The sequence below is a fragment of the Sparus aurata genome, chromosome 9 (genome assembly GCF_900880675.1).
Source record: "Sparus aurata chromosome 9, fSpaAur1.1, whole genome shotgun sequence".
Lineage (NCBI taxonomy): Eukaryota > Metazoa > Chordata > Actinopteri > Spariformes > Sparidae > Sparus > Sparus aurata.
The window spans coordinates 12,624,250-12,651,426 of record NC_044195.1 but is presented as its reverse complement, the minus strand read 5'-3'; the positions used below and the strand labels follow the sequence as shown (position 1 = coordinate 12,651,426).

The 27,177-nt window shown below is 41.5% G+C and overlaps 2 protein-coding genes across 4 annotated transcripts; both read right to left on the bottom strand.

The window, feature by feature from the left end:
- Window positions 1-7,743: 7,743 nt before the first annotated feature.
- Window positions 7,744-17,155, bottom strand: gpr18 (G protein-coupled receptor 18). 3 transcript variants are annotated; one of them, XM_030427242.1, is made up of 3 exons: window positions 17,036-17,155; window positions 13,852-13,903; window positions 7,744-11,341 (listed from the first exon to the last, which is right to left on the bottom strand). In XM_030427242.1, exon 3 carries the CDS (start codon window positions 11,332-11,334, stop codon window positions 10,321-10,323), a length of 1,014 nt encoding a protein of 337 aa, XP_030283102.1. In that variant the 5' UTR covers window positions 11,335-11,341; window positions 13,852-13,903; window positions 17,036-17,155; the 3' UTR covers window positions 7,744-10,320. The 3 variants fall into 3 exon arrangements, with proteins under 3 accessions (XP_030283102.1, XP_030283100.1, XP_030283099.1); XM_030427240.1 differs by lacking the exon at window positions 17,036-17,155 and adding an exon at window positions 16,203-17,000; XM_030427239.1 differs by lacking the exons at window positions 13,852-13,903; window positions 17,036-17,155 and adding an exon at window positions 11,834-12,241.
- A 3,830-nt stretch (window positions 17,156-20,985) lies between these two features.
- gpr183a (G protein-coupled receptor 183a) lies at window positions 20,986-26,668 on the bottom strand. The gene is made up of 2 exons (XM_030427336.1): window positions 26,404-26,668; window positions 20,986-23,863 (listed from the first exon to the last, which is right to left on the bottom strand). Exon 2 carries the CDS (start codon window positions 23,841-23,843, stop codon window positions 22,713-22,715), a length of 1,131 nt encoding a protein of 376 aa, XP_030283196.1. The 5' UTR covers window positions 23,844-23,863; window positions 26,404-26,668; the 3' UTR covers window positions 20,986-22,712.
- Window positions 26,669-27,177: the final 509 nt, after the last annotated feature.

Here is a 27,177-nt window from a genome sequence, read left to right as displayed (position 1 = left end):
CAGACAGAGCTGAGAACATATCCCCCTGGGCGGAGGTCAGACATTTACCATTTATTGATGGTCGTTATAAAGTGTTACCTGGAGCTGAACTCATACTTCAGCATGGCGTCGGTTGCATTGTTAACCCCGACTGAGCTGATTCCTTGCACATCATTACGACCAGGAGATGGCCATTTAGTGAAAGCAGCGGCACTGCGCGTCTCTTGATAACTGAGTGGTGCCCTGAGTCAGTGGAGAGACATTAGGAGGGTGCAGGCTGATCGTCTGAAAGATAGGACTAATGTCACCTAATCAGATAGACCATTATGTATTAGCGAAACTACAAAACAGTTTTATCTGACAAGGGCCAGGCCACATTACCTAAATTAACATTTTGCAAGCGTGAACATGGAAGACCACAGAGGCGAGGGGTGGGCTTGGACTGCGGCCTGCGCTTAGACATTCGGCAGTAATTATTAATTTATGATTGTCTCTGGTCTTAATGAAAATGAAAGCCAGGAAAGAGAACAGGGAGGGATAATGTGGCGTGAAATTGAGTTTCATTTGTACAGGGTCCACCTTTTAACTCTGCGCTTCTTAGGCGGAAATGGAGCCGAGCGCTTCCCCCTCTCCCTCGCTCTGTCTCTCCAGAGAATGCATTTCAGTGTTTTCCTTTTTTTTATCGGGCTCTCCCTTCCTTTCAGTCTTTCAGTCAAAGCGTGTTCATATCCTCTCATCCTTTTGTGATATTTGGGGGCCAACATGCCCTTTAACATCTCCATTACTCTCATAAGGCCCTTTCGAAATGACACAAGGCTCTTTGATGTCTGATAACTATGTCAACAAGTTTCTTGAATGGAAATGTCTCCGCGCAGTGCTCCTTTAATGTCAACAAGGCAGTGCAGAAAGGTCTCAGACCAGGTTGGCATGAGATGGAGAGAAGGCAGACAGAAAGGTAGATTGATTTACACAAGATTGTATGATATAATGCCTTGTTGATATAATGAAAGACACACTGTTTTTTTTTTGGTGCAGGCAGAATACCGACCAATGTTGATCTCCGTAAATTTGTGACATGCCAATTTAAGGCTTAAACTTGTGCAATCCTGAAGTGATAATGGTTTAAACAGCAGGAAGGATGGAGGTTATAAAGCTCTTTGCAAAAACACGCAGAGGCGATAGGCCTTAGATATATCATTGGGTAATGATTTGATTTAACCATTGTCCTTCATATTGTGAATCAGGTCACTGTTCAACAGGTCATCTAGCTTGTTCATAACAATTATTTTCAGCTAATGGTAAACCAATGTCCAGCTTGTTCCAATGCTAATGACTGCCCGAGTCTTTGACAGAAGTCTTAATATATTACATCCAATACATCAATTGTGTCCTTTTATTTGTATCTTCTGTAAGATGTGTTGCTCTGCCATATTGGATAAATTACATATAGCTACAGGAATTGTGAGCATTGTTTTACCTGCGATAACCAATTCATTTTGGCCACTGTGGGCCAATAAAAAACATCAACATGTTGAACATTGACATAAAGTCAACTCTTGAGTTGTAAAGGCAACTGCTTTTAGTGAGCAGTTGAAGTTAAAGTTGTGTCTCTGGCCAGTATTCACTCTCTTTTAGCTCTGTTTTTGGTCATCACCAACTTCTGAGGTAAATATTGGTTTTCTTGCAGCTAAATGCTGTGTTAAGCAGCTAGTATATCACTTTGTCTGGTGTTTCGTGGTATTTAGCGTTAACCAGTGTGTCTTTTGAGATGGTTCACTAAAAAGGTGTCTATTAAAAGCACTGACAGTAAATAAGGCTTTAAAACCCAAACGATTAGTGAACTGATGCCACAGCTACAACACAACCCAGGACAAGTACCTACTACAGCTGGGGAACTGCCTAGTCAATTATCTCCCAGTGTTATGAGAAACATATCCTGGATCTGTCCCTTTATCCAAAAGTTAATGGGGTCTATTCTGGGCCCTGACCCATCCTCCATCCAAGTTTCGGGTTTCTTTCACGAGTTAATTTTAGTTAATGTTTTATAGGTATATAAAAAAGAGTTTATAAACGTCTTGTAATACAACAATATATGTGTTTATGACACTATTATTAACACTTCAAGTCTTATTTTCACACAATAATGTTAATAAGGTCATTATTACCACTTAACTAATGCTTATACCAAGTGCAGCTACAGTATCAACACCATAGGAATTTTCAAGCAGCCCCTTTATATCACAATACATCAATGCAATGCTGGACTTTGAAGATGCTTCAATTCTGAAGTGGCGTCTGGACGCTTCGACAAAATTACTCACAGAGTTTCCAAATCACCAGGGTTGGTTATATTAAGTCAATTACATTTTTACAATTGTGAGTGAGGGATGGTTAATTTAGTTTGACCCAAGAGCCCCAGACACTCCCCCAGATAGCAGATGGATGAGACAAGTGACCACAGGCGTGAGGGAGTGTGTGTCTGAGTGTGTGTGAGCCCACCGGATTAGTCTTCATTTGGTGCCTCTGTCATAAGGGAGGGGAAGACTGAACACTGTGTGGCAGAGCAAAGAAAACACACAGGGTCAGTCGAACACACACAAACACAAGCGTGCGCTATTAACCTCCCCCCCAGCTCATCAACTTTATTTTGCAATCTTCCCTCAGAACCATTAGAATACCCTGAAGAAATGACTTTCCAATTAAAGGGGATCTTGAAGAAGAGGGTTTCTCTCTCTCTTTCTCTTTTTTTTTTTGTCTCCGGCTCCTGGAGTTCTTTATTCCAATAATTTAAATTGGAATTGATTTTTCAATTTACCCGCTGACTGCTACGGACACAGAGCGTGGGGCCAAATAGTGCTTCGTTCCCGGAATATTTGTCATGACAACGCGCAACATGTAAATTTGCACAGGCCTCCTACATAGTAATATATCCTATCCCATGAGAACAATCAGGTAGGGCAACACCATTTAGGCCTTGTGTGAATAAAGCTTCAGGTATTTATTTTTCAGTTTATGTGGTGTTCTGTGGAAAAGTTCCTCTGATTTCTCTTTAATAGGCCCGTGCTAATTAGCCAAGAGAGCCATTTTATAAATTTTTGAAAATAAACACGCACAATCCGATTCAATTGCGGAGTCGTAATCCGAGGTACTTTCTCTGTATCAGACAAACTGCTTGTGGATTTAGTGTTTATAAGGCTCTCTGTACTCAGGCCAAACTTTAGCATTACGCAGCAGTTCCCACGTGCTCCTAGAGCAGGAGGAAACAGTAGTCTGTCCCAGGCAGGGAGCTCGGGGCCTCACATGTTTAAGTTTGACAAACTATGCCTATGAACTCCGCAACAACAGCAGCTCCAGCTGCGTTCTAATGAGCATTTATTGTGTCTCTACTACAGCGGGCGCTTTGCAGAGCCCGCTTCAAAGCCGACCAGATTCTACTCGAGCTGTTTTACAGATGCGTCGAGAAATCCGAGGCCGTTCTTCTGTGGACGAATGGTTCTGTCTTTTGCTCCTGACAGCTGCGCGGGCTTGTTGTTCGCTCTCTCCTGAGTTGTTTTAATAAAGTTGTGCTGCAGGAGTAGTGAGAGAAGATTAATGGACGCACAGGAAGTGTGGCAGTTGTGAGAGGATGCAGGACAGAGCGGGCCAGCAGCCATCTGTTCCCTCTCCTTTACAGCTCTCTTAATGGAGAAGCAAACCAAACAACATGGATCTGAGCCCTGCAGACAGACGCACATGCACACACACACGCACGCACACACACACACACGCGCACACCTCAGTTGCACACAGCTAAACACAAAACATCACTTCATGTGACAGAGATGAGAGCTGGGCTTTTGTCATTGTATTCCCTGTTGTTGGATGTGTGTGTGTGCACATGCTTGCCTGTGTGTCTGTGTGTCTCTGTGTGTGTGTGTGTGTGTGCCTGTGTGTGTGTGCATGCACGCGAGTGCGCTTTTTTTTTTTTCCCTACCTTTCAGCGAAATAAAGTTGGGTGTGAGCCACGGCTGTGAGATTTAGATGAAAGACGCAGCCTGGATGGAACGTGATTAAGAGATATGTTCTTGAGGCAAAACAGGACTTGGCATTTGCTGAGACAAAACCTAATCAAATTAAAGCAAAACATGGCCATTGTTGTGGAGTGTGTTCTCTGCCTGTGTCACGTTTGAAATAAAACAGTGTAAAATAGATATGGGCTCGTGTCTGCGCAGCATCACCGACACACTGGTTTTATTCACATTTACACGCAGGCACTGACTAATGACGGTTGTGCCCAATGATGCCTAAAGCACTTTATAGAGCTGTCTGGGTTATAAAAAATGTTTACTATGATGGAGCTGAATGGCTCACTGAAAGAGTATTATTGTTTACAAGTTATTGTTTTAGATTAATTCACTCAGCAGAATTGTTAAACTCTCTGTCTAACAGGCATGGCCACCTCCAGTTCGCTCTGCCGCCAGCGAGCGTTTGTCGTTTTCTCCCTCCTGTGAGTTCCCACTCTTTAACCGCCGCTCCATATTTATTATTAGCCTATAATGAAATCTATAGTCCAACTGTTTCTCATTTTGTTTGTTTTGAATGAGCGCCGACCGTGTCACGTTAAATGACAACATGCGTCGTCTCCCTCTTCCTCCCAGTGAAGACATCTGTACGACATGATGAAGTTTCCTCTCTGAGTATCAATCCTGTAATTGAGCTCGGGGAGAGGAGACGTGATGTGCACACAGAGGAAGTGGAAGGCCTCTCTCTTTTTTGCTCTCCCCCTCCATTCCTCTGTGTCTCACCCTTTCCCTCCCTCATCTCCTCTGTGTCTCTCTCTCTCTCTCTCACACACACACACACACACACACAAGCACCACAGGCTAAAGCAGTGTCCTCCTTTTCTTCCCTTCCCTAGGCACACACAACCCTTCCTCTCCACCTGCTTTTACATTAAATTTGTCAGTCAGCTCTCTTTAGATGCACATCAGCTGAAATGAGTGCATTAGCATTAGCTGCCATAATATCACTCACTGTTCGGGGCAGGCTTGCACAATGGCCCGGGCCTCGGCAGAGACGAGAAACACGACCGGAATCGCATAATAGTGTCTTCACAAGCTTTTTCGCAACACTACATCCTGAGTGCTGGAGCTACAACGTCCTTACCCGCGTCTCTTTATCCGCCCTGTTATGTCTCTGTTCCTCGCTCGGCTCTCACAATACAGTGGATCATGAGGAACCTGAAGTGAGACCGGATTAAATATTAACACAACCTGACGCAGACCCCACCGGAGCTCCTTTTCCACCCTCACATGATACAATTAAAAACATTCCCACATGCATTGAGCGGAACCCTTGTCAAGAACGTGCTGCTATAGTGACTTAAAATAAATCTCATACTAATCTATGGAGATCCTGACAAGCAGGAGGCCAAGGTTTCCATGCAGGCACTTAGCTGAGTAGAGAGTTGGAAAAAAAAAAAAAAAAAAAGAAAAACAGAGAGAGATGAGGGCCTTACATTATTTATACGTGCTAATGGTGGCTGTCGGTGTGTGTGAATCAGCAACAGAACAATCTGCTAAAATAGACACACAGCTGTAGTCAAGGCCATACATTTCCTCTGCTAACTGCAGGGTCAATTGGAACCAGTTTAGGAGCATTTGAAACTCTTGCGGCAGATTATCTCCTTTTAATGGAGACGAAAGACAATGCGGGAGTAGATTGCGATTGCCAAAGGAAAAGATTACCTCTGCCAAGCTATTCTGGCTAAACAAAAGGAATACCTCACACAGTTCTTACTGTACATAAGATATCGTTGTACATCTACCACAGATAAGAACAATAGCTCATGTGCTTAACCTAGTTTTGTCCACAAAAGGAATCCATTAGTCTTATTGTGCAGCCCTTAAGCCCAGCATCACAGGGGGGAACCCACTGTTGCGCCGCTGCATCCACGCACATGTGCCTCTCATTTCCTATGGCAGTCCAGAAGTATCCTTCAACATCCTATTGTAAAGTTTACCAGGGGAGAGGTTCAGTGTATTAAAGTGCCCTGAGAGAAACGCTAAATGATGTAAATGCAGGCAGCTGCTTGTTGCTAATGCCATACAGTAGACGAAAGGAGGCCCAGGCGAGGCTGGATGTGTACAGTATCTATATAACATTACGGGCTCCCTTTCATGTCCTCTTGCGCTCTAATGGGAACAACATGAAGGCTAATGGTATAGTAAAAGTGTAGGGAACAGTGCTCCAAACCAAAATGCAACTGTTTCTGCTGTTGTTCCAAACACATTTGGGGTGACAAAAAAAACTGCTTCAGTTGTGTGTTTTTGAGGTTATAGTATAAATGTTTAAAGTCCCCCTCCAGTCAAGAATGTGTTCTCTGTCTTGTTCCTACAGCTGAATGTTTGAGCGCCACTCTGTAGAATGATGTATGTGCGAGAGTTTGTCACTAGAAGGCTGTTTTCCACTTTCATTGCTCATTGAAACTCGGATTTTAAGAGGCGGGTCAGTGGAGCATGATTTGAGACATCGCAAATAGTTTGAACACCAATCCAGGTCCAATATCCAGCAAACATTAGTGTGAAGTGGGGACTTGCAGCCTCCCGTGCACATACACTGAGACTGGACTTAACCGCGAGTTAAGAGTTGCGTCTGGTCCAACAGTAATACTTGACATATGTGACACATTAATGCAACACTTCCATATACCTAAATGTCCGAATAGGTCATTTTCCAGTCACTCCCAAAAAGACATATATCACCATTCCCAGAATAACATGACCGTTTCTGCTTTCCAACGTTAGGCGTACTGGACCTTGGTTGTATGCTCGCTGTTTGGTTAGGTTTAGGCTACAAAATGATTCGGTTAGGTTCATGCACTAAAACTACTTGGATAGGTTTAGTATAACCTTCTGGTTTGGGTTAAAATACGTTGCTTATTGCATTTAACTTCAGTTTTGACCGTCCCTACACTACTCTTTATTCTACTCTGCCTGACTTCCTACTTTGCTGCCTAAACATCAATGTGGATCATAACACGCTGCTTTCACATTCAATCTATATGTTCGCTTTTCTCAATTTTTTCGTTTGTCTTTACACATTTGTGGAAGGAATCTTTAAAATTGTATTTCTAATATCAGATCTTCTTGTAGTAACAGATTACATTTGGCGGTAAGTTTCACTGTTGACCAGTGCTTCCAAACCTTTTTTGTGTGTTATACCCCATAGCCTTCCCTTCATACTATCCATCATGTTCTTGGTATGTTTGTTCAATTAGTTGTCCGCGTGTAAGCTGCTTTTGTCAAGTTTGCATTTGTACTACTGTACTGCCTGTTTGACCAACAGAGGAAAGACATTTCAACCATTCATCCATTACTTTATACTATTTCCACCAGCAATCAATTGTTTGTAGCGTTTACAAAATGTATCCACGTTTGAAATGTTTTGCCTTTTTCTGTCATCTGTCAAGAAATTGCTTGCTTACCTATTAGTATACAGTATACATACATACATACATATATACATGTACATATATAGACATATATTTGTGTATATTTGTGTACTTTACATATAGAACAGTATTTATATAGATGTATATGTATATATGAATAGCTACTTTTCTTTATAATTCACCTACACCTCCTACAACAGTACCCCTGATTGGGATTCACCGCAGTAGACTGTTTACTGCTGTACAACATTTTCTTTTTGTTATATTCACAGTGGACATTTGTCCAAAATGTGTTTCAAACAGCAACACAAATGAACATGTAAGACACAAACTGCAGAGAAACACTTTTAATTGTGATAAAGATAGATAGTCCAACAAAGCACTATTTAGAAAAACAAACACGGCAACACTGTCTCTGATCATCATTTGATAGTGTGCTGACACGCAAACTCTATTAAGCTGTCTTCAAATATGCAAAAATGATATGATTTTACAATGATTACATATTCACTTCCCCAGCTGGCTGGCTCCAAGCGTCTCCATTTGTCATCGACTATTGTGTCCAATTATATGATTAGCTTTGAACACTCCAGCACTTCGAGAGCTCTCGTGTGTTCTGCCGCGGAGAGTGATTCACAAACAAAGTCATTACAACATGTATTCACACATATCAAATAACAAAACAGATGGCCACTGCGCTCGCCGCCTGATTTGTTTTCCACACGAGTGGTAGGAAAAAAAAAAAAGTATTTTGTGCGAGCTGTGTTTAATGCTGACTGTTTTTATTCCCAAAGAAGAGCAGCTGGCTGTCGCGCTGTTAGATCAGCTCCTATGAAAGACAATCTTGTTTTCATTAATTTCTCTACAACAAAGGCACTTGTTGGGAAGATTTAGAATTACAGCGGGTAAAGCTTCCGGATAATTCATCACAGGGACTTGACAGGAAACTTAATTGTTTTAAATGCCAGTTGCTGTGAGCAGCGTGGCTGGTTTTTCTTTGATGTCTAACAGGTGGGACAGATAGACGACGCTCTGATGTTTCATTTGACCTTTGACCTCTTGGTTATAAATCTGCTTGTAGTCCACTGGCCAATAAACCTATCATCATGTGATGAACTGCAGTTCCCAGAATTCCATGTGAGATGGAAATCAGGTAGTCTGCCTCCTCTTATTAAAACAGTGTAAATCTAGCCTGTCCGTATCCTACAGCCTGGCTGCATCTTGACCTGTGAAGATGGTACAAACGGACCAAGAACCACATGGAGAACAGTCTATCCTTTAACCACTGTGTTACACTGACTCATCTCAGGGAGAATTTAAGTGGGCTTGCTTGGGAAGATGTGAGAAAACATTAAGAAATTGCACAGTCTAAAGCAGTTTAATTAGTTTTGTTTTCAATCGATCATCCGTATGATAACTATTCCAAAAATGTGCCGTACATGTGGTCACACCACAGGATGCCTTGACTGTCTAATTGCATGAGACACTACATAGTTACTCAGCTACACTGACTCACCGTCTAATCCACTTAAGGCTGTGTAGGTGTGACAGACACACTAACTTGATTATTTTAGCAACTGGCAACACAGAAATCAATTCTTAGCTTGGGTGACATTTGTGCAGGGCACCTATCAAAACCAGGCTTTTCCCCCCTTCATTTTTAAATTAAACAGTCTCTTCATAGAGACAGAACTGTCACACATTCAATCCCCCCTAACTCATCACTTGTCTGCCATTTGAGGTATAAATTGAGGATAAATTGCAAGATCTTGCAGAGACCTGACATTAAAGTATCCCTGTGCACAAAAGGTTTTCTCTTTTAAGGTTAAGGTTGCTTTAAATCTAGTAAATAGCCTCGCTGACATCTCTCGAGGATGTTACTGTAAATGCACTTTAAGTGACTGAATCATTTAACATCTAATCAATACGATTCGCATTGCACCATAAACACACTTTGGTCTGATTCGCGGTTGAGGAAGCTGTTACGGCTGTAGTTAACAACTTCTCTGTGATGAGGTTGCATGGTTATTTCACAGGGTAAAAAGTGAAATGTTTGCTTTTATAAAGCCGGCTGAAATGTGATAAAATGCAGACACAAGACGGTATAAAGAACCCTCAAGTAGAGAATCAAAGATGTAGCACTATCCACTTCATACTAAAGACAGGGCTGTTTTGTGTTGCTCTGGCAGGAAGATGGGATCTAGCTGTGCCATGCTGCCATCACCTGGTCGATGGGTTTACAGCAGCTTTCAGGCCGCTTCTGTGTTCTAATGATGTCCTGTATCGAGTGTAAGGCTTAAACACAGCATATATGACATTGTGAAACTTGCGTTATTTTCGAATGATGCGCATGACATCATGCAATAATGGTGCTGATATTTAAGTTATGACATTCTCGGAGGTGCTGCAGAGGCGAAGGTGCAAATATGGTGCAGCGACCCTTAAAAACCCACCATCGTTTCCTGTCGGTTTTCCCCTGCGGAGGCAGTCAGGCCTTTTATAGATGTTGGCTGATGCCGTGACAAGGCTGAGAAGAGTTTTAACATAATAACAAGGCAGACAATGAGATACTGTGGGCTATGTTTTTAATGATCATGAGCTTTATTTACGCCTGCATGTACTACACCTGAGCCACAGACACCCGTGCTTTGTCTGCCAGAGCAAAAAGATGCACAGAAAACATCTCAAGTCTCATGGGTGAGTCAATCAGCTCTGAACACAGATGTTTTTGCCACAACAGCAGCACTCCCATACTGTGAGTGTAAATTACACCTCAGAAAATTAATTGCAAGTTTTGATCCTTTTGATAATGAAGCGTGCACACAGTGATGCATTCAGTGTTACATTGTGCCAAAAGTGTGCATGGTACATACCAGCGTGCTGTTCTACATAAAAGTTTGACGGTTGTTTCATATCATGGCGCTGGTCACGTTGCTCATTGAGCGGATGCTGCCGGTGTGTGTGTGCCTGCTCTTACGTCTCACGCTCCTCAGATAGTTCCTGTACAGCATCACACTGATCACCCTGTCCTGGAACTGCTTGGAGACGATGTAGTACAGAATGATGTCTAACACCGTGCTCAGGTTCATCAGGAAGGTGGTAAAGACTGCCCATGTGCTAAAACCCCCATCCATGCTGTCCCCCAGCAAACGGACCACTAGACACACATGGAAAGGCACAAAACACACCAACACTTGGACAATCAGTGTCATGATAATCTTGATGGACTTCTGCTTCACTTTAGGTTTGAGCTTGGATGTGCGGCCGTGGATCAGATTATCCACAATGACAATATAGCAGCCGATCATGATACATATGGGCAGCAGGAAGAAGAAGATGAGTCGCACAAAGTTGACCAGATTGTCGGGGCGCATGTAGATGATGTCTTGCATTTTGATGCAGGTGGTGAAGTTTGAGATGCGATCAGGGTCTTCCCCAGCAAAGAGCAAAGGTACAGTGCAGCCCAGAGTCATGAGCCACACCCCGAGACTCGCCACCACGGCCTTCGGGACGTTCCTCAGCTCTTTGCCATGCTTCGGCTGGACGATGGCCATGTAGCGGTCAGCACTGATCAGAGCGAACAGCCACAGAGCCATGCAGGGGTAGAAGATGGTGAGAGCTCCACTGATCCTGCAGAAAATATCTCCAAAGGGCCAGTAGTCCTGGTGGTGGTAAACCATTCTGAAGGGAAGCAGAAGGATGAAGGTGAGGTCCACCACTGCCACATTGATCATGTAGACAGTGACAGAGTTCCTCTTCTTGGTGGTGAGGGCAAACACCCATAAAGCACACAGATTGACGATGACTCCTATAACGAAGACGAAGCAGTAGAAGATCAGGCCCGACAGGCGGTACTCCACCGGTCCCTGCTCCGGCTTTCCAGCATCCACAGACATGTTGGAGAAGTTTAGATCCAGTGTCATTCTGAAACTAATAGAACACAGTAAGATATTGGTGATTATTTCAGGAGGCTGCATTCACATGGTGGCCATTTTTCTCTGACGTCATGCTCAGGGTAGGAAGTTCACATGTCCTGTTGGTTTATTCCAGGTTAGAGGTCATATAAATGTTGGGAAACTTTCAAATTATCATTTCACTAATTTCTACTTGTTCAGCGACTGGAAAGTCAATGCAGAGGGAAATCCAGAGGGACCTAGGCCATATTTTCAAGTTAAATAACATATTTGATGACCAACATCAGCATTCAGCCACTTTCTCGCTAACTTTACTTTGATAACATTGAGTACATTTTACTTCCAGGCATAAATGAAAGTGTCCAAGACACGTGTTGGTATTTTAGAATTCATTCATACATTTCCTATCGCATCGCGTCACACTACTTAACGGTGATGCTTACGTGGAAGTGGTTTTATGCTATCATTAGCTGTTTAACGGAAGGTCTAATCAAATATGTTGTTTTACCTTGAAATTTGGCCCAGGTCCACCAAAATCATCCCTTTTCCATTCTCCTTGGAGTTGCTTACCAATCAGGAAGCAGTGAAATGACAACAATTTGTCTGATTCCCAATATTTGTACAACTTGCAATAAGGAACACAGCTGTACGACATTTAGGCTTCCCACCCTGAGTGCGACATCAGAGAAAAATGGCCACTGTGTGAATATGGTCTATTCAACAATTCCTTTATCATTCCTTTTTGCCCTTTATCGCCCATTTGCTTTCATGATTTGAGGTAGAGTCCTAATAACTGACTTAGATCGAAAGGTCATATGCTTCTAGCAAGGTCTTAATTAAAGGCACAGGATGTCATTTCTTCTGCATAGACATAACTAGCCCTGGAACACTGAAGTTGTTGAAGTCATTGTTAAAGGTCCCATATTATGAAAAACACGTTTTCTCTGGTGTCTACATAAACTGGTCCTCCCTGAGACTACCAACTCCCAGAATGAGGAAAGCAAACGATTCCTGCATGGTCTCTGCAGCCCACCCACTGGTAAAACTGCGCTCATACAGGCTGTTCAGATTCAGCTCCTGTCATTACGTGACGAAAGGAGTCATTTTCATAGTCCTGCCTCCTCTGTGTGGTGATAGGAGATATCCGAGAGGGGGGCGTCCATCCCTGAGGTGAAGTTCGGTGTGTCCAGTGGTAAGATAGCAGTTTTTCGCAATGTCGTCGCTGAGAGCTAGACACGCAAATTGCTCTGTTGTTGGTTGTAAAAAATCAAGTGCCTATATTCTGTCCCAGCTACAGAAGAACAGAAGAGACAGTGGTTGCGTTTAATTTTTAACGACAACGTGCCGGCTGTGGTTCACGTTACCTTGTATGTGTGTGCTAACCACTTCACGTCGGACTGCTTCAGTAACGAGGGTCAGTACAAAGCTGGCTTTGCCTCGACACTGACCCTCGTAAAAGGATCAGTCCCACCCATACGGGACCCAGCAACTGCACCCGAGCCACAGGTAAGTGTAGCCACGTTTTGATAGTATTTACAGTTGCCTACGAGTATGGTGAAGTCAGCTTGAAATTGGCGAACTAGTTAGCTCCGCTTCGGTCTGCTATGCAATGGTGTTTGAAGCGAGTTTAATGTTAACAATATCAAGAGGGAGCTTGGTTGTCACAGTAAAAAGTCTGGAAACATGTGCAGACTGGAGACAGAGACGATGCGAACAGTGTCCAAGAGTTTGGAGACTATGTTGGAGACAAACACCACTTTTGCTAGCTGTTAGCCATTAGCTACATGGTAGTAACTATAACAACACATACGAACAAACTAACATGATTCAGACACATTAACCATTCTGAAACGTCCTGCTGCAGCCCCAGAGTATGAATTTCTTCGGGAGCCTCTCCTTCTGGGTCAAACTGGTATGGTTGAATGACAGCATCTCAGCGAGCCATAGCGATACATCCACCATAAAACATTAGCACATGCTACCGCTAGAGCAAGCGGCATCCTCTCCCTGAGAGGGGCGTGTAGCAGGCAAGGCAGGCGTGGACAGACAGAGCTCATTAGCATTTAAAGGTGCACGGATGGGTTTGGGGCAATACATTTCAAATACAGTGCTGTTGGACCTCTGACATCTGTGTGAAATTTATGAAAAACAGCATAATATGGGACCTTTAAATGACCACAACTGAAAATGAAACACAATCTGACGTGACTCTGGCAGAAATGTTCACAGATGAGGTAATGTTTTAAAGTTTAGATCATCTTATTTTTAGTCATGTTCGCAGACTTCCTACCTCACTATTCTACATATCATCTGATGTTTGCCCAAGTGTTATAGTGACATGAGACAAAAGGAAACTCGCCTTTACCTTGAATAAAACTACAGATTTCTCTAGGTTTTAATTTGTCAGAAAAATGCTGCATTATACTACAGAAATGTCTCATATATTTACTGAATGTCATTTATAACTGAAATAATCTTTTCAAGTTTTAAAAGATATGAGGAGCAAGACCAAGTAATGCAACTTACCTATGAACATTATGTAGAAGTTATCCTTAATCAGTCCTCAGTCAAAAGTTCTCTGTTTGTGGAAAAAAGAATGTAAAATCTGTAAATTAAGTTTACTGAAGAAACAATAGGGTTGAATTAGCTAGAGGCTGCTTTTAATTGTGAACATATCTGTGTCCTACAATTTGCAGAAGCTGCTGCTTGATCATTTGAATAGTTATTTTTAAAAGATGTGCAGCTGCACTGTGAAAGACAGCGGAAGAGAAACAGACCATCTCTGTCTGGATGTGTCATATCATAATTAAATGTCAACCTGAGACCCTTATGAGGGGGTGGGGGGATCTGGGAGAGGAAGTTTGGGTTGAGATGTTAAAGCACAAATGTTTCTATTTGTGCCAGATATGGTCTTATTCAATGTAAGGTTGTTCAACGTACCTACTACACTCTGGCTAGGTTGTCTACACTCTATGACAGTGTATCACCAGCCTGAAAAACCTGGAAACCAAAGGTTCTCAGTGTTGTGTTTGGGATCTTCCCCTCATTTCCTTCCCTTCTTACATCCAATAAAGATGTCTTAGCCTGTGACACCTTGCTGGCAAGAAGACTAATACTGGCCAACTGGAAATCAACATTATCTCCTTCTGGATAGGAGACATCGTCCATTTTGTAGACTTTTGTTAAGTGGCTCAGCTAACAAATTAGTGAAAATATATAGATATATGGAATGTAATAATTTGGTATAAGTTCACCCACAAAACAAAAATTCAGTCATTACCTACTCAACCCCATGCCGACGTAAAGTCGGGTGAAGTTTTATAGTCCACAAAACATTTTTGAAGCATAGCAGCGAAACAGCACTGCAGTATTCTCCTAAACTACTGAAGAAGCTAGGGACTCATCTTAAAGCGAAACTCTCGCCAGAAAGCAACCGAGGCTTTATTTGGGATTGAATGTGAGTCAAACCTTCGTGTAAAAGCATAATTACGACGAAAGAGGCACTTTTAAGATTTACCGTAGTTTCGGTTTTGGGCACGTTAGAGTTTATGAAAAAGAAGGTTTCTGAACTACTCACGTCAGCTGCTGCATCTCCTGCGCGTCACCGTCGTGGCAGGCAAAAAGTGTCGATCCCTGAGTGCGACCTGACAGGCACGCTTGAGGAGCGGTTCACCATTACTCTCCTGCCTGTCAGGTCGCACTCATAACTGAAGAACCCAAAACTGAAACTACGGTAAATCTTAAAAGTGCCTCTTTCGTCGTAATTATGCTTTTACACGAAGGTTTGACTCATATTCAATCCCAAATAAGGCCTCGGTTGCTTTTTGGCAAGAGGTTCGCTCTAAAATGTAAAAATAACAATCATAATAGCCTCAAGATATTCATGTTATTCACACCTTCGACATGGTCAAGCTCTTACGCCCACTTCAGATCGGGCAAGCACCAACACTTCTAACTTAGCAGCCACAGTGACGATTTGGGCTTTAAAAAGTGTGTAACATCTTTTAGTAGCTTAGATTTTTTCTGTATGTATGGAGTCATTTATGTTTAGTTTAGTTTTTTAGTTTTTATGTTTTCAAAGAAGTCCCCATCTACTTCAGGTGTTTAGGAGAGTGCAGTTTTGCTGTGACGCTCTAGAAATGCTTTTTTTTTTCTTGGACTATGAAACTTCACCTGACTTTCAATTGGCCTGGGGGTGAGTAATGACTGCATTTATATTTTTGGGGGGTGAGTTTATCCTTTAAGAGAATTCATTTGCCACTCATATCTGATTAAAGCAACTTCTGCGGTATGGAGAGGTACTATCTTTATGCTGTGTTGCTTCTGTTGTCTTAACCATTAGTGTTTAAGAATATGTGATATGTTTTACTTTTAGTATGTTTTTACTCTGGTGACACGTGTGTTCAATAAACAAAGTTTGACTTTTCATAAACAGGCAAAACATGTGCATTAACCGTATATACACAGCAGAATGTAGAAACGATGGCTTTACTGCAACCTGTAGTCAGGGTGAAAAATGTGGAAGTGAATTTTCGCCCCCTGAGAAAGTTGAAGTGTGTTGATGTAAATCATGTGACTTCTTCATTTTCAACCGCTGTACTAACCAACTCTTTGAATTGTGGGTGATGACTTTCTAAACTAGGAAACCAATTACTATAAAGTTACAGAATAAAAAAAATAAAATAAAATAATAATAATTAAAGTTGAATGACTGAAAACTGTTTGCACCAAAACACACACACGCGCACACACAAACACCACGAGTGACCATAAAACACGTCTGCCAGAATTACTACCCCCCTCCTCCTCCTCTCCTCCATCTTAAAGGTCAAACAGAGCTGGTAGCCCTCGCCTGAACAATAAAAGACTGCACTTACCGCAGGAATCACACAAACATCTTGACAAGCGTGCGCCAACAGGTTTATGAAGCAGCACAGCGATTTATCTGAGCACTCAGCCAAAACAGGGAAGTGAACGCTTTCTCAAAGGGTAATGTGATGGAAATGGTGGCGAGACGGAGCACAGTGTAAAGCCCCCATCACTTCCTGTGTCTGTGCCGTTTTTTTTTTCTTCTATACTTTAGATTCCTTTACAGTACCTACGTAGTTGGAACACAAAAAGGGGGCTACAGCTTTTTTTTTTCTTTTTTTCCACCGTCTGCAATTACACCCCCTTAAAGAAAATGATGTGCCATTAGAAGTGGGAGTGTGTTTGGCAGGCAGAGAGATGGCAGATTTAGGGCGAGTTATTGATTGGAAAAGTGGGGTCTGTCACAGCACATTAGTTCTCAGGGGAGTAATCCACAGCAGGTTGCTGTGAGAAGCATCTGCTGCTGGAGAGAAGTAATTAAAAACAGGATGTTGAGGCAGTTGCCATATAAACAGGAAATAAGACGGTGGTAATAGACACTTCACGCTGATGCTGTGAGATGTTTTTTTTTTCTTTTTTAACACCGCGTCGACTTAATGGATGCAAAGCGCATAGCTCAGGTGAAAAGCTCAAGGTCAGACCGGACCCGCGCTGAATACAGATTAATGTGCGTGATTAATGTGCGTGCAAGCTGGAAACAACTTTCGAATTAGGACATTTGGCTCAAAGACACGTTGTGCAATCAAAACTTCTTCCCCATTTTTCTCTCTCTCTCCCCTAACTGGTACTTTCCATTCCCATTATGCGGCAAATCTCGTAAAAAACATAAAGTAAATCATACTTTCCCACGAACTTGCGGCGTTTCCCTGATTCGACGATGGACTTCTGTTTTTTCCACGCTCACTTTAACTGTTTCTCTTTCTCGCACGCAGCGTTCACAAGGAGGCCGCTCATTCAGTCTAATTCTTATTCCCGGGAAATAATTATCTATCGGCTTGTCCTCTCGATGTGTCTTAAAAAAAAAAAAAGAAAAAAAGAAAAAAAAAATCTCACGCCAGATGGTACTTTGTGTTCATTGCAATATGTTGTTATGACAACAGTCTGTGTGATGTTTTCCTCTCTTTGATACTTGTCAAGCGGTCGCCTCGGCGAGTTCTCCCGCTCCATAATAAATCCCTGTCTTTATTGTCCACCTTTATCATAAACCATATAGCCTACTGTAGGTGCATTTATACCTACACATATCTATTAACACAACATTGTGTCTTTTTGTGCCTCCCTTCTATGTTTTTTTTTTTTTTTCAATTTATTTTAAACTCTGTCACTCGTTTCACATAAAACAGGCAAAGGTAGAATTTTATAAAAAAGATGAAGTGATACTGTCAGTATTTAGGTTTGGTTTCCAGTGTGGTGTCTGTGTGAAGCCTCCTTTTTAACCTCCTCTAACAGCAGCCTCTATACCCTGTTTTATACTGTCCTCTAGAGGCTGAAAATGATCACTACAAAACTGTGAGCTTTAGGATAACTGATACTAACGTTTTGTTTTTTGTTTTTTTAAGGAAATATTCAATTTCTAATTTGCATTACAGCATGATGCATGAGATTATATTCTATCTATGTCAATAACTGAGGGAAATTACAGACCTTTGAGGCACACACAAAAAAAGGTCTTAGTAACACTGTAACACTTTACTCAATTCATTCTGATACAAAATGGTAGAAATGTATCTTATTGCTATGTCTCCTTGTCTTCACCCTCTTTGTATGTGTTTTCATGTCTGCTGTCTTTTCCCTTCTCTCCCATCACTGATTAGATCCGGTAAGTGAACTTGTCTGCTTTAAATTGAAAGTTAAATATTTTAGAAATACTAAAAACACTCTTCTTAATAATAATCGGTTTTTGATATGGCTTCTTCCACCAGAAGTTCAATTACGATGTTTACAGTTAAAGACACTTAAAGTCACATCCTCCCCCTCGTTGAAAATCCAGCATCTACAAATGTCTAAATAATGTTCATCCCAAAAGTTGGACACGTGTTCAAAACTGGACTCAAGATGCCTTGATCCCTACTTCACTGGACAGTCTGTTCTCGGTGTGCAGACACTGTGTTTGTGCATCATTCATGTATAAGTGACACACAATTGACTCTCCAGAATAGAAAGTCCTGCTCACGTCATTTCAACTGAGACTTAAGGTGAGTACAGAGAAACCACCCCCACTTTAGCAGATCGATGTGGAAACAGCCCTGTAGTGTCAACCTCTGCACACACGTCATTTTGCACAATCAAAGAGTCAACCTTTGACTGGAAACTGACTTTAAAGGTCCATCCAGTGTGTAGTAGTAACCTCTAGTGGTGTGGTTGCAGATTGCAACCAAGTGAACACCCGTTGTCTTACCCTTCCTGACAGTGGCCACTGAAAATCTCAAATGCTCTCCTTGGAGACAGTGTGTGGTTTGTCTATTGTGGGTTACTGTAGAAACATGGCAGACTTCGTGGAAGAGGATACGCGCCCTTTATACATATAAGCGTCTCATTCTGATATAACAAAAACACAGCGATTCTTAGTTTTAAGGTGATTATACACAAATAGAAATATGATATATACCAATTAAACTCCATTTCTGGCCCAGTAATCACTCCTAAACACTGCAAACTAGACAGTTAAGTCGAAAGAAAGTTAAAACAAATCCAAGCTGCAGAATCTAATTTTTCATGTAACTGAAATAATCAGATCATTAGAATATCAGAAGAATTCTACGCCTCTGAAATTGCCATGTTTCAGACACATTGCGCTGAGTTGATCCCAGCTCGTCCCTTTGACACAGGCACGTTCCCCTAATCCCCCGAAGAAGTCAGGTGGTAGAAACAAAGGAGTGATCAAGCAGATGGCAATTATATGTGTGAAATACAGTGCTCATTTGCAATTCAGGCCACTAGACTAATCAGCAAGGGACACGTTTCAGTAAAATAAAAAGGAAAAAATGAATACGTATATGCAAATAAAGTTAAAGTAGAGGTCAAGGTGCAAATAAACACCTAATAATACTCTAGACTGTTTTGCGCCTGATCGCCATGAACAGTTTTTCTTACTCTAATAAGCCCAGAAACAGAAAGGGGTCAAAAGGTTGTGTGTGTGTGTGTGTGTGTGTGTGTGTGTGTGTGTGTGTGTTTGAGTGAGAGAGCTCTTGATTGTAATCTTGATCTTTTGGTTTGCCAGTCAGGGGATTCACTCATCATGTTTACTGTAAGTGCTACACTTACCTATCAGTTTCAGTTTTCAGATCAGTCTGCTGATCATTTTATGTGATTAATCGTTCAGACTGTTAAATGACAACAGAGAAAAATTCTGATCTCAATTTCCTAAACCCGGAGGTTCAATTTACATTTCTCATTATGATAAATAAGTAATAAAAAAAATAACCTCAATGCACCACTCCATGCACTGTTTCATCAAATGCCACGTCAACAGTTCCTGGAATTAAGCATCTTGAATAGCCTCGCTCAGTGGCCCTCCTCTGAAAATTGAATGAACATTAGAGGAAAAAGAACTTCTTCTGTTAAGTTCAAACTTTTTTTTTTCAAGCAGGAAGTAATAAATTGTATTTTGTTCACTGTAAGCATGTTTTTCTCTGTGGTTTTTGTTGGAGCCTGGGCTGTGGTTAATATGTGGATGATGAGCTTTGCCATCAACAACTTTTTTTTCCCCAATGCTTCGTCTTTCTTGGCTGTATCTTCACATACAGCTTGTTTTCTTTGTCATTCGTTGACAAGGCCTCCTGGATGCATGGGTGCGATCCATAGTTGATATGAGGTGAATATTTTCTCTACTTGGCCTGCTATTCTGTCCTTAATGTTTTCTCAAAGTGTGTGCAGCAAAGATGGACCAAAGTAGTAAGTTTTCTGGCAAAAGCTTTGTGAATAATTGAATCCACTCCATTGTTACAGATGGCTGATATATGCATACTGATCTTATTCTAAAGAATGCAGAGGTCAGAATTGTGTTTATCGCTTGGACTGAACCAAAGAACACATGGTGAGGAAATCTGAGGACACACACTATGAGTAGAGGCTTCATTATGTCTACAAACGACTTCCTTTAAAATGCAGAACTGAGAGCAAACATGTACCAACAACCTTCTTCCTACGACTCATGTCATCACAAGGTGTTATGTTCAGCGTAAATTTTGATTCAGGTCAAATATATTGTGTCCCTTTTGATAAAAGCCAGTCAGTATTTGTGTGACTTTGAATCCATGGGTCTTGAGAACAGCATGAATTTAGCTTTATTTGCTAACGTATTCATTTGGCATCAAAGAGAGCATCTTTTATTTTATCAACGAAAATCAGCAGCAGGATATGAAACTATATCATCTGTGCATTGGAATCGTCTCTCTCTCTCACACACACAGACACGGTAGATCTCTCCACCATTACTTAAAGCTCATTTGAAATGATAACCACATGTGCTCGCCTCTGCTAACCCCAAACCAAGTTTTCATTTGCCATCTTAACCACACCCATATGCCATAACCCTGAGTGAGCTAGCCCTTACGCTTACTCACACCGTAACCATAATGTAGCTGCTTCGTTGTACTGTAGTAAGTAATAAATTATTATTATTTTTTTTTAAATAATGGCAGAAACATTGACCTTAAGGCTTTGCTTTCCAATAGTTGTGTTTACACTACACTTTGGTTAAATTTTCCACGTATGCTAAGTTGGAGTTCTTACATTTATACATATAAGTTATGCTGAAATGCATTTTAAAAAGACAAGTGATGTGCCATGTTACAAAATAAATCACATATATATTTTTTGCTGGATTGAACAGTGGTGACAGAATTGAGTTGATTTGAACTGATGAACAACACTGACCCAAAAATAGGTATTTGAGGAACCCCCATCATAAACCAAATCCCGATTGGCCCATGTTATTTTATTCCATGGACTTCTAAGTAAATGGTAGAAACGGTTGAGACAGTGGATGGTGCACTGCAAGCCGGTTGATTTGGGTTTCTTGATCTGAAATTCTTCAACATTTGAACAGCCAAACGACTTGTTGAATGAGCTGAAACGAATGTTTGGAGGTCAACAGAAGAGGATTGAAGAGCAGACTATAAGTTGGATGTCCATCTTAATCACACAGCAGCCGACAGTTTGACACTCAACATCATACCCCACGGCCCTTAACTGTTTAAACTTTCAGAGCTCTTTAAAAGTGAAAAACAAGAAAAACTCATGATGCAAACACAGAAACATTGAAACAGTTCATTTGTAAAGACAAAAAAACATTCTGAAATGAATCCTTAAAATATATATAAACCAGTTTGGTCGATATTCCATCGAGTGCACAAAATACCTAAAACTGTTTGAATGACTGGGTTCACATTTTGTTCATCTTGTCATCGTGCACATGCGAGACGCCATTTTCAAGTCCTAACAATGGTTTCACACTATTTTACTTAAAGGGCTGTGGTGATAGCCCACCACAATGTGATGCATTTTACCAGCAAATAAACAAAGAAGATAAGCAAGCTGCTTAAACAAAGAATGCCAGATTTAAAGTAGTCCTTGGGGTTAGGGAGATACACACATTGCATTATTATGAATAACACAAACATTTTAATAAAACTTACAACTTTACAAGGAAACTCCACAGATCCCCTTTAAATAAAAGACATCATAGACCAGACCCACTGTTACCATCTGGAAAAGAACATTAAAGCAGAGAAATTTAGGGAGTTTTTCTAACAAATTAGTTGTTTTTTTATATAGTTAATCTATTGATAAGCAGCTAAAACAATGGGTGTACAGTTTGCCTATTTTCCCTGAGATATTACAACTTTGTGCTGAACTGAAACCTGAGGTAAAAACCCTGAGATTGTCTGGGTCTGAAACTCATATCTACTTCTGCTTTAACATTTCATTTCATTAAAGTAACACAGTGAGGACGTGATCAGACGCGAGGTCATTGTTTGGTTGCAAAAATGTGCTTTTTTAACTGTTGTTGTTTTCAGCTGAGTATACTGCCTTTAGAAATATACTAACTTCACACACTGCACATGAAAACACTCTTTGACAACCCACATGTCCACGTTATCAGTTGATTGTCCACTTCCAACATGGTCTTCCTCATTAAAACTCAGTCTGTGGTCAGGAGACAGCATGCTTTGTATGAAAAAGTATCCTCCGCTCCTCTCGTTAGCTGCAATAGTCTCTGCTTTCCTGAGTAATTCACTGATGTTGATAAGAAAACATGCATAAGCACGGACATGCTAGAGTTTCCCTTTTGCAAAATACTGAGTCATGTTGTTGATGTACTTTTAAAGATCTTCCCTGGTGTAAAATAATGTGGTGCAAAAGAGCTGAATTTTTACGGATCCAGATGCGGAGTGGCTGCTTGGAGTCCCTGATGGTCTGTGAGTGAGTCACATTATTCGACTGGTCTTGATTAAAGCAGGCCGGTGCTTTAAAGGTCCTTCATCTTGTTTCACTCTGTGCAGCAGCTATCTCGTTCACTCATGCCTCAGTCCTCTCCTTTCTGTGAGTCTCTCACTAGTTGTACCCATATAAGAACTGTTGAGCTGGATCTTGTTGCCATCAATAACATCCTTCGAGGAGCCCTCAGGTGATGTCCTCACTGCGCTGGAGAAGGACATGCTGACCTGTAGCTTGAACATCTTCAAGAGTTTCCTCTTGTAGCCCTTGCAGGCAAAGAAGTAGATGAAAGGATCCAAACAGGAGTTAAGGTTCATCAGACACACGGTGATGTGCAGCGACACCTGAAAGGCTGTGAGATCAGCGCAGTCAGGCTTCGCTGTCAGCTTGCGGATCATGTACTGCAGGATGTCAATGTGGTAGGGGCTGTAGCAGATGACAAACACCAGGGACACGCAGCAGATCACACCGATGGCCTTGCGGTTCCGGCCAGACTTTTCGGTCAGATGGTTCTTCTTGGCTGAGGAATGGAGTTTGGAGCACAGGACGGAGTAACACACGAGGATGGTCACCACAGGGATGACGTAGCCAAGGAAGACGGCACCAATCAGTACACTGGCGATGTGGTCAACCTTCTCAAAGTTGGGGTATTCCATACAGGTGATGTAGCCATCAGGTTCCGTGTTGGTCATATCCATGCCTAGCAGCGGAAGGGTTTGTGCCAGAACCACAAGCCACACAGCAACACAGATGTAGCGCACGTTACTGACCTTCCTGAATCGGGAGAAACGCAGAGGCAGGACGACGGCGATGAAGCGGTCTATGCTGAGGCAGGTCATGAAGTTGACCCCAGCGTAGGTGTTGATGTAGAAGATGAAGCCTGAGATCTTGCACAGCGCCTCACCCAGAGGCCAGTGGAAGCCCAGGGCATAGTATGCAATCCTCAGAGGCAGAGAGAGGGCAAAGAGGATGTCAGAAATGACCAGGTTGAGAGAGTACAAGGTGGTGGAGTTGATCTTCTTCAGATTGGACCGGATGACGTGGAGGGCGAGACAGTTGCCGAGCAGTCCCACAAAGAACACGATGCAGTAGAGAAGAGGCATGACGACCCTGGCATAGTCCCGGTGGGAGTACAGGGTGTCACAGGTAAAATTGGAGTCATTGTTGGTGGAGGAGGAGGCCATGGACACAGCGGAAGAACCCATCATGATAGTGGAGGAACCAGTAACTGTGAAAAGGAAAAAAGAATATGTGAATGATTTAGTTGAAAAAGTTTTTCAGTCATTTGTACATTTTCTCTTCTTATTTTCTACTTTCTTATTTTTACGTGATAGCCCTGTATCACTCTCAATTTTGAACCACCCATAACTGCTGAACCATGATTTAAGCCTGCTAGACATAGGATCTGCATCAAATTACACTCACTCAAAGATACCAGCCACGTAAATATTGCAGATTTTTTTCATCAGTATCCATGGGTTATTACCTGATGAAAATTGATGAAAAAAAAGGAAAAATCCCTGTCCCACAATGTAAAAGAAAGTGAGAAGGAATTCCTGGATCCACCCCTTTATAGTTAATGGGCTCTATTCTCTGACAAGACCTGTCCTCCATCCTCCAAATATCACGGAAATACGTTCAGTAGTTTTGGGTAACCATGCTGAAAAACCAGCCAAGCGACGAACCAACAGACATGGATGGAAAAACATATCCTCCTTGGTGGAGGTCAGAGTGTGTATTTAAGGGGGGGAAATACAAGTGAAGTCCTACTTCTATAACATGTCTGCTGTCAGACTGTTAGAAAGAACACCTCTAAAATATACATCTAGGTGTTCTTTAAAATGTATGCAAATGGCACGTATGCACTTTTCTTATCAGGCAATGCCTCCTTTGCATGTTTAAGAGTTCCATTTCAGGTAACTTGCAATACAAAACATAATGTAATTCATCAACTAGGGAAAGGTTTGTGGGTATATCTATTAATAAAACCCTAACCTACCCTTTTTCACCTGCAATGCCTCCGCATAAAGGAAGCAAAATCAGACATATGTTACGTCAGTGAATGAAACACTGAGTCTCTGTCTATGTTGAAATGAAACTCTTTTGTCCCATGCAAGCCTGGCACAAGAGCACACGCAGGTTTATGAATATAAGAGCTTGCTTTCCAAAAGGAAGTTGAAGAAGTAACCGTCTCTTTCATTACTACGAGCACTTACTGGAAGTTTCATGAAAATAACCTGACAATGTCTCTCTGTTGTCATAGAGTGGGATTCTTTAAACTGTAATAAATTATAAAGCACTCAGGACATGATTAAGATGATTTCATTAGGTATTTACCTTTCATTATTCATGAACAGGAGCGAGTCATGTAATGAGAGGCAAATACTGTACTTTTTTTTCTTTTTTCTTTTTGCTGTGTAGTGCCACCTTGTGGTTATTTTGGAGCAAAGCTCGGCAGAAACCAAGCTCTGCCTCTACTTTGCCTCTGTTCTAATAACCAAGGCTTTGCACAATCAAGCCTGACATTTGCACAATCGAGCCTTGTTTTCAGACAAAATGCCAAGATGAAATAGATGAAAGGCCAAGATTAGAAAACAGGAACAAAAGATCTAAAAAGCTCTATTTTCTGACTGAACCTGTGTGTTTTTACTCACATACATTTAGCGTTTAATTCCGTGGTCTGAATATGAAGACTTAGCTCATTATATGAACACCAGAGTATCATGTTAACAACAATAGAGTACATTTTTTTTTTACCTGTTTACACATAAATATGACAATAAAAGAGTTGGTGTACATAAGCATGGGCCCTCAACTTTTAGCCCATTCCACCACTGATGTGTTCCTTTGACTCACAGGACATAGCTGTTTTTGTTTTTCGTGCCGTTGGTGGTTAAAAAAGTGACATGAAGGAAGTCAGTGAACAATACCAGGGCTTTACCGTGATTCTGAATGCAGCTGCACCACTCTCACACATATGCAGCAAAAAAAACCCTTGGTGTTGAGAGATGGCCTTGCATATGAGGAAGTCGGCTTCCCCAGGGTGCTCTGCCCTTAGAATGGCAGGCAGTTGGAAAGTCATATTGTTTGAGCTGAATTCATAACCCACGCGAGCACATGGTGCAGCGGAGTCACATGTTTCCTGACCCATTAACATAAGTGAAGAGTTATTTGTGGCAAACATACAGCGAGGATACACTTCAAAAGCCTCTCTCAGTATTAAAATAAATATTCATAGATGTAGCTATAAGACATTAAATGTGTTTGAAGAATATTCTTGTACTAGGTTTTATTCTTTTACTATCCTGATTACACTGTTGTGAAAGTCTTGAGTGTCGACACTGTGATTTGATTGCTTTCACTCTCATACAAATAGGTATTTTCCAACACTGAAATTCCCCAAGAAGGCCGATGTTATTGCGCAATCCAATATTCTTTATGTTCAACTGATGAGACTATGGTTTACAAAGGTGTGATGAGATACCTTCTGAAAATGCCATTCTACAGTTAAGATGCAAATTTTGTTCCGCACTTGTTTTGCAAGAATAGATTTCAGACTGGCGCATGTAGATGCTACCTAAACCCTGGAAAAACAGCACATTTCTCGCAACAGGGATCCAATTCAAGACCAACAGCCAACTGAAACAGTTACATGAATCATACAAACACATTATCCCACATGATGTCCCATCTATTTTACTATGAATAATTCACTCTGACCCTAAAAAAAAAAAAAAAAAGAAAAAAAAAATTGGAAAGAAAACTTACCTCACAGAAGGAACAAGCTTTTCTTTGTATTTACTGAAGCCTCATCGATCCACAAGTCATGACAAAGTTTATCTCAGTTACAAGCCTCTGTCCTGAGAGCACTACAACTGCACTGCCCTGAATGAGAACAGCATGACATACAGAAATCTCCTGCCAGTAACCATAGTGACAAAATATCCTGTTGCTCTCTCTCTCTCTCTCTCTGCCAGTGTGTGTGTGTCTGTACCTCTCTCTCCCTTTTACTAATCGCTCTATCACCAAGCACACACTTTTGAAACACCCACTGATTGCGCCCAAAAAAGTTTCACCATGTGACACTGGACTGACGTATGTAACATTTTGATTTGGCCTTTTTGATTAATGAAGCAGTGGGTGTTGAGCCATCTGTGACATATTTTGGGAAGGATAGGTTTCATAAGGCATGGCATGCCATGTGTGCACTCTTGGGAGGATGTGGCTTCAGCTGCACAGATAAAGCCAAACAGTTGTTTTTGTCAGACCGTTTGTTGCATTGGTATGACAAGACCAGTGTCAAAGCGGCTCTTTATTTCACATTAATTTCTCCCTCTAATGATTCTTAATATTTAGACTCTTGTGCAGTTTCAGATCAGTTTCCTTTAGACTACGCAAATGAGTGACAGCAATAATGAGGAACTTCCCCTTTGCTCCACAAGCACCTTTGTTATGGTGTTTTGAGCTCAGAGTGACTTTCCGAAAAAAAAAAAAAAAAATAACAGCCAAAACATGACTCATTCTGGTGCAGCTTCTTTACAA

Bases quoted from the DNA above. Each gene is read 5' to 3' on its own strand.
- gpr18 (XM_030427239.1), bottom strand. From the start codon at position 11,865: ATGATTTTGGTGGACCTGGGCCAAATTTCAAG. The intron at 11,342-11,833 runs GTAAAACAACAT...GTGTTCTATTAG, and splicing joins GACCTGGGCCAAATTTCAAG to TTTCAGAATGACACTGGATC.
- gpr183a (XM_030427336.1), bottom strand. From the start codon at position 23,843: ATGATGGGTTCTTCCGCTGTGTCCATGGCCTCCTCCTCCACCAACAAT.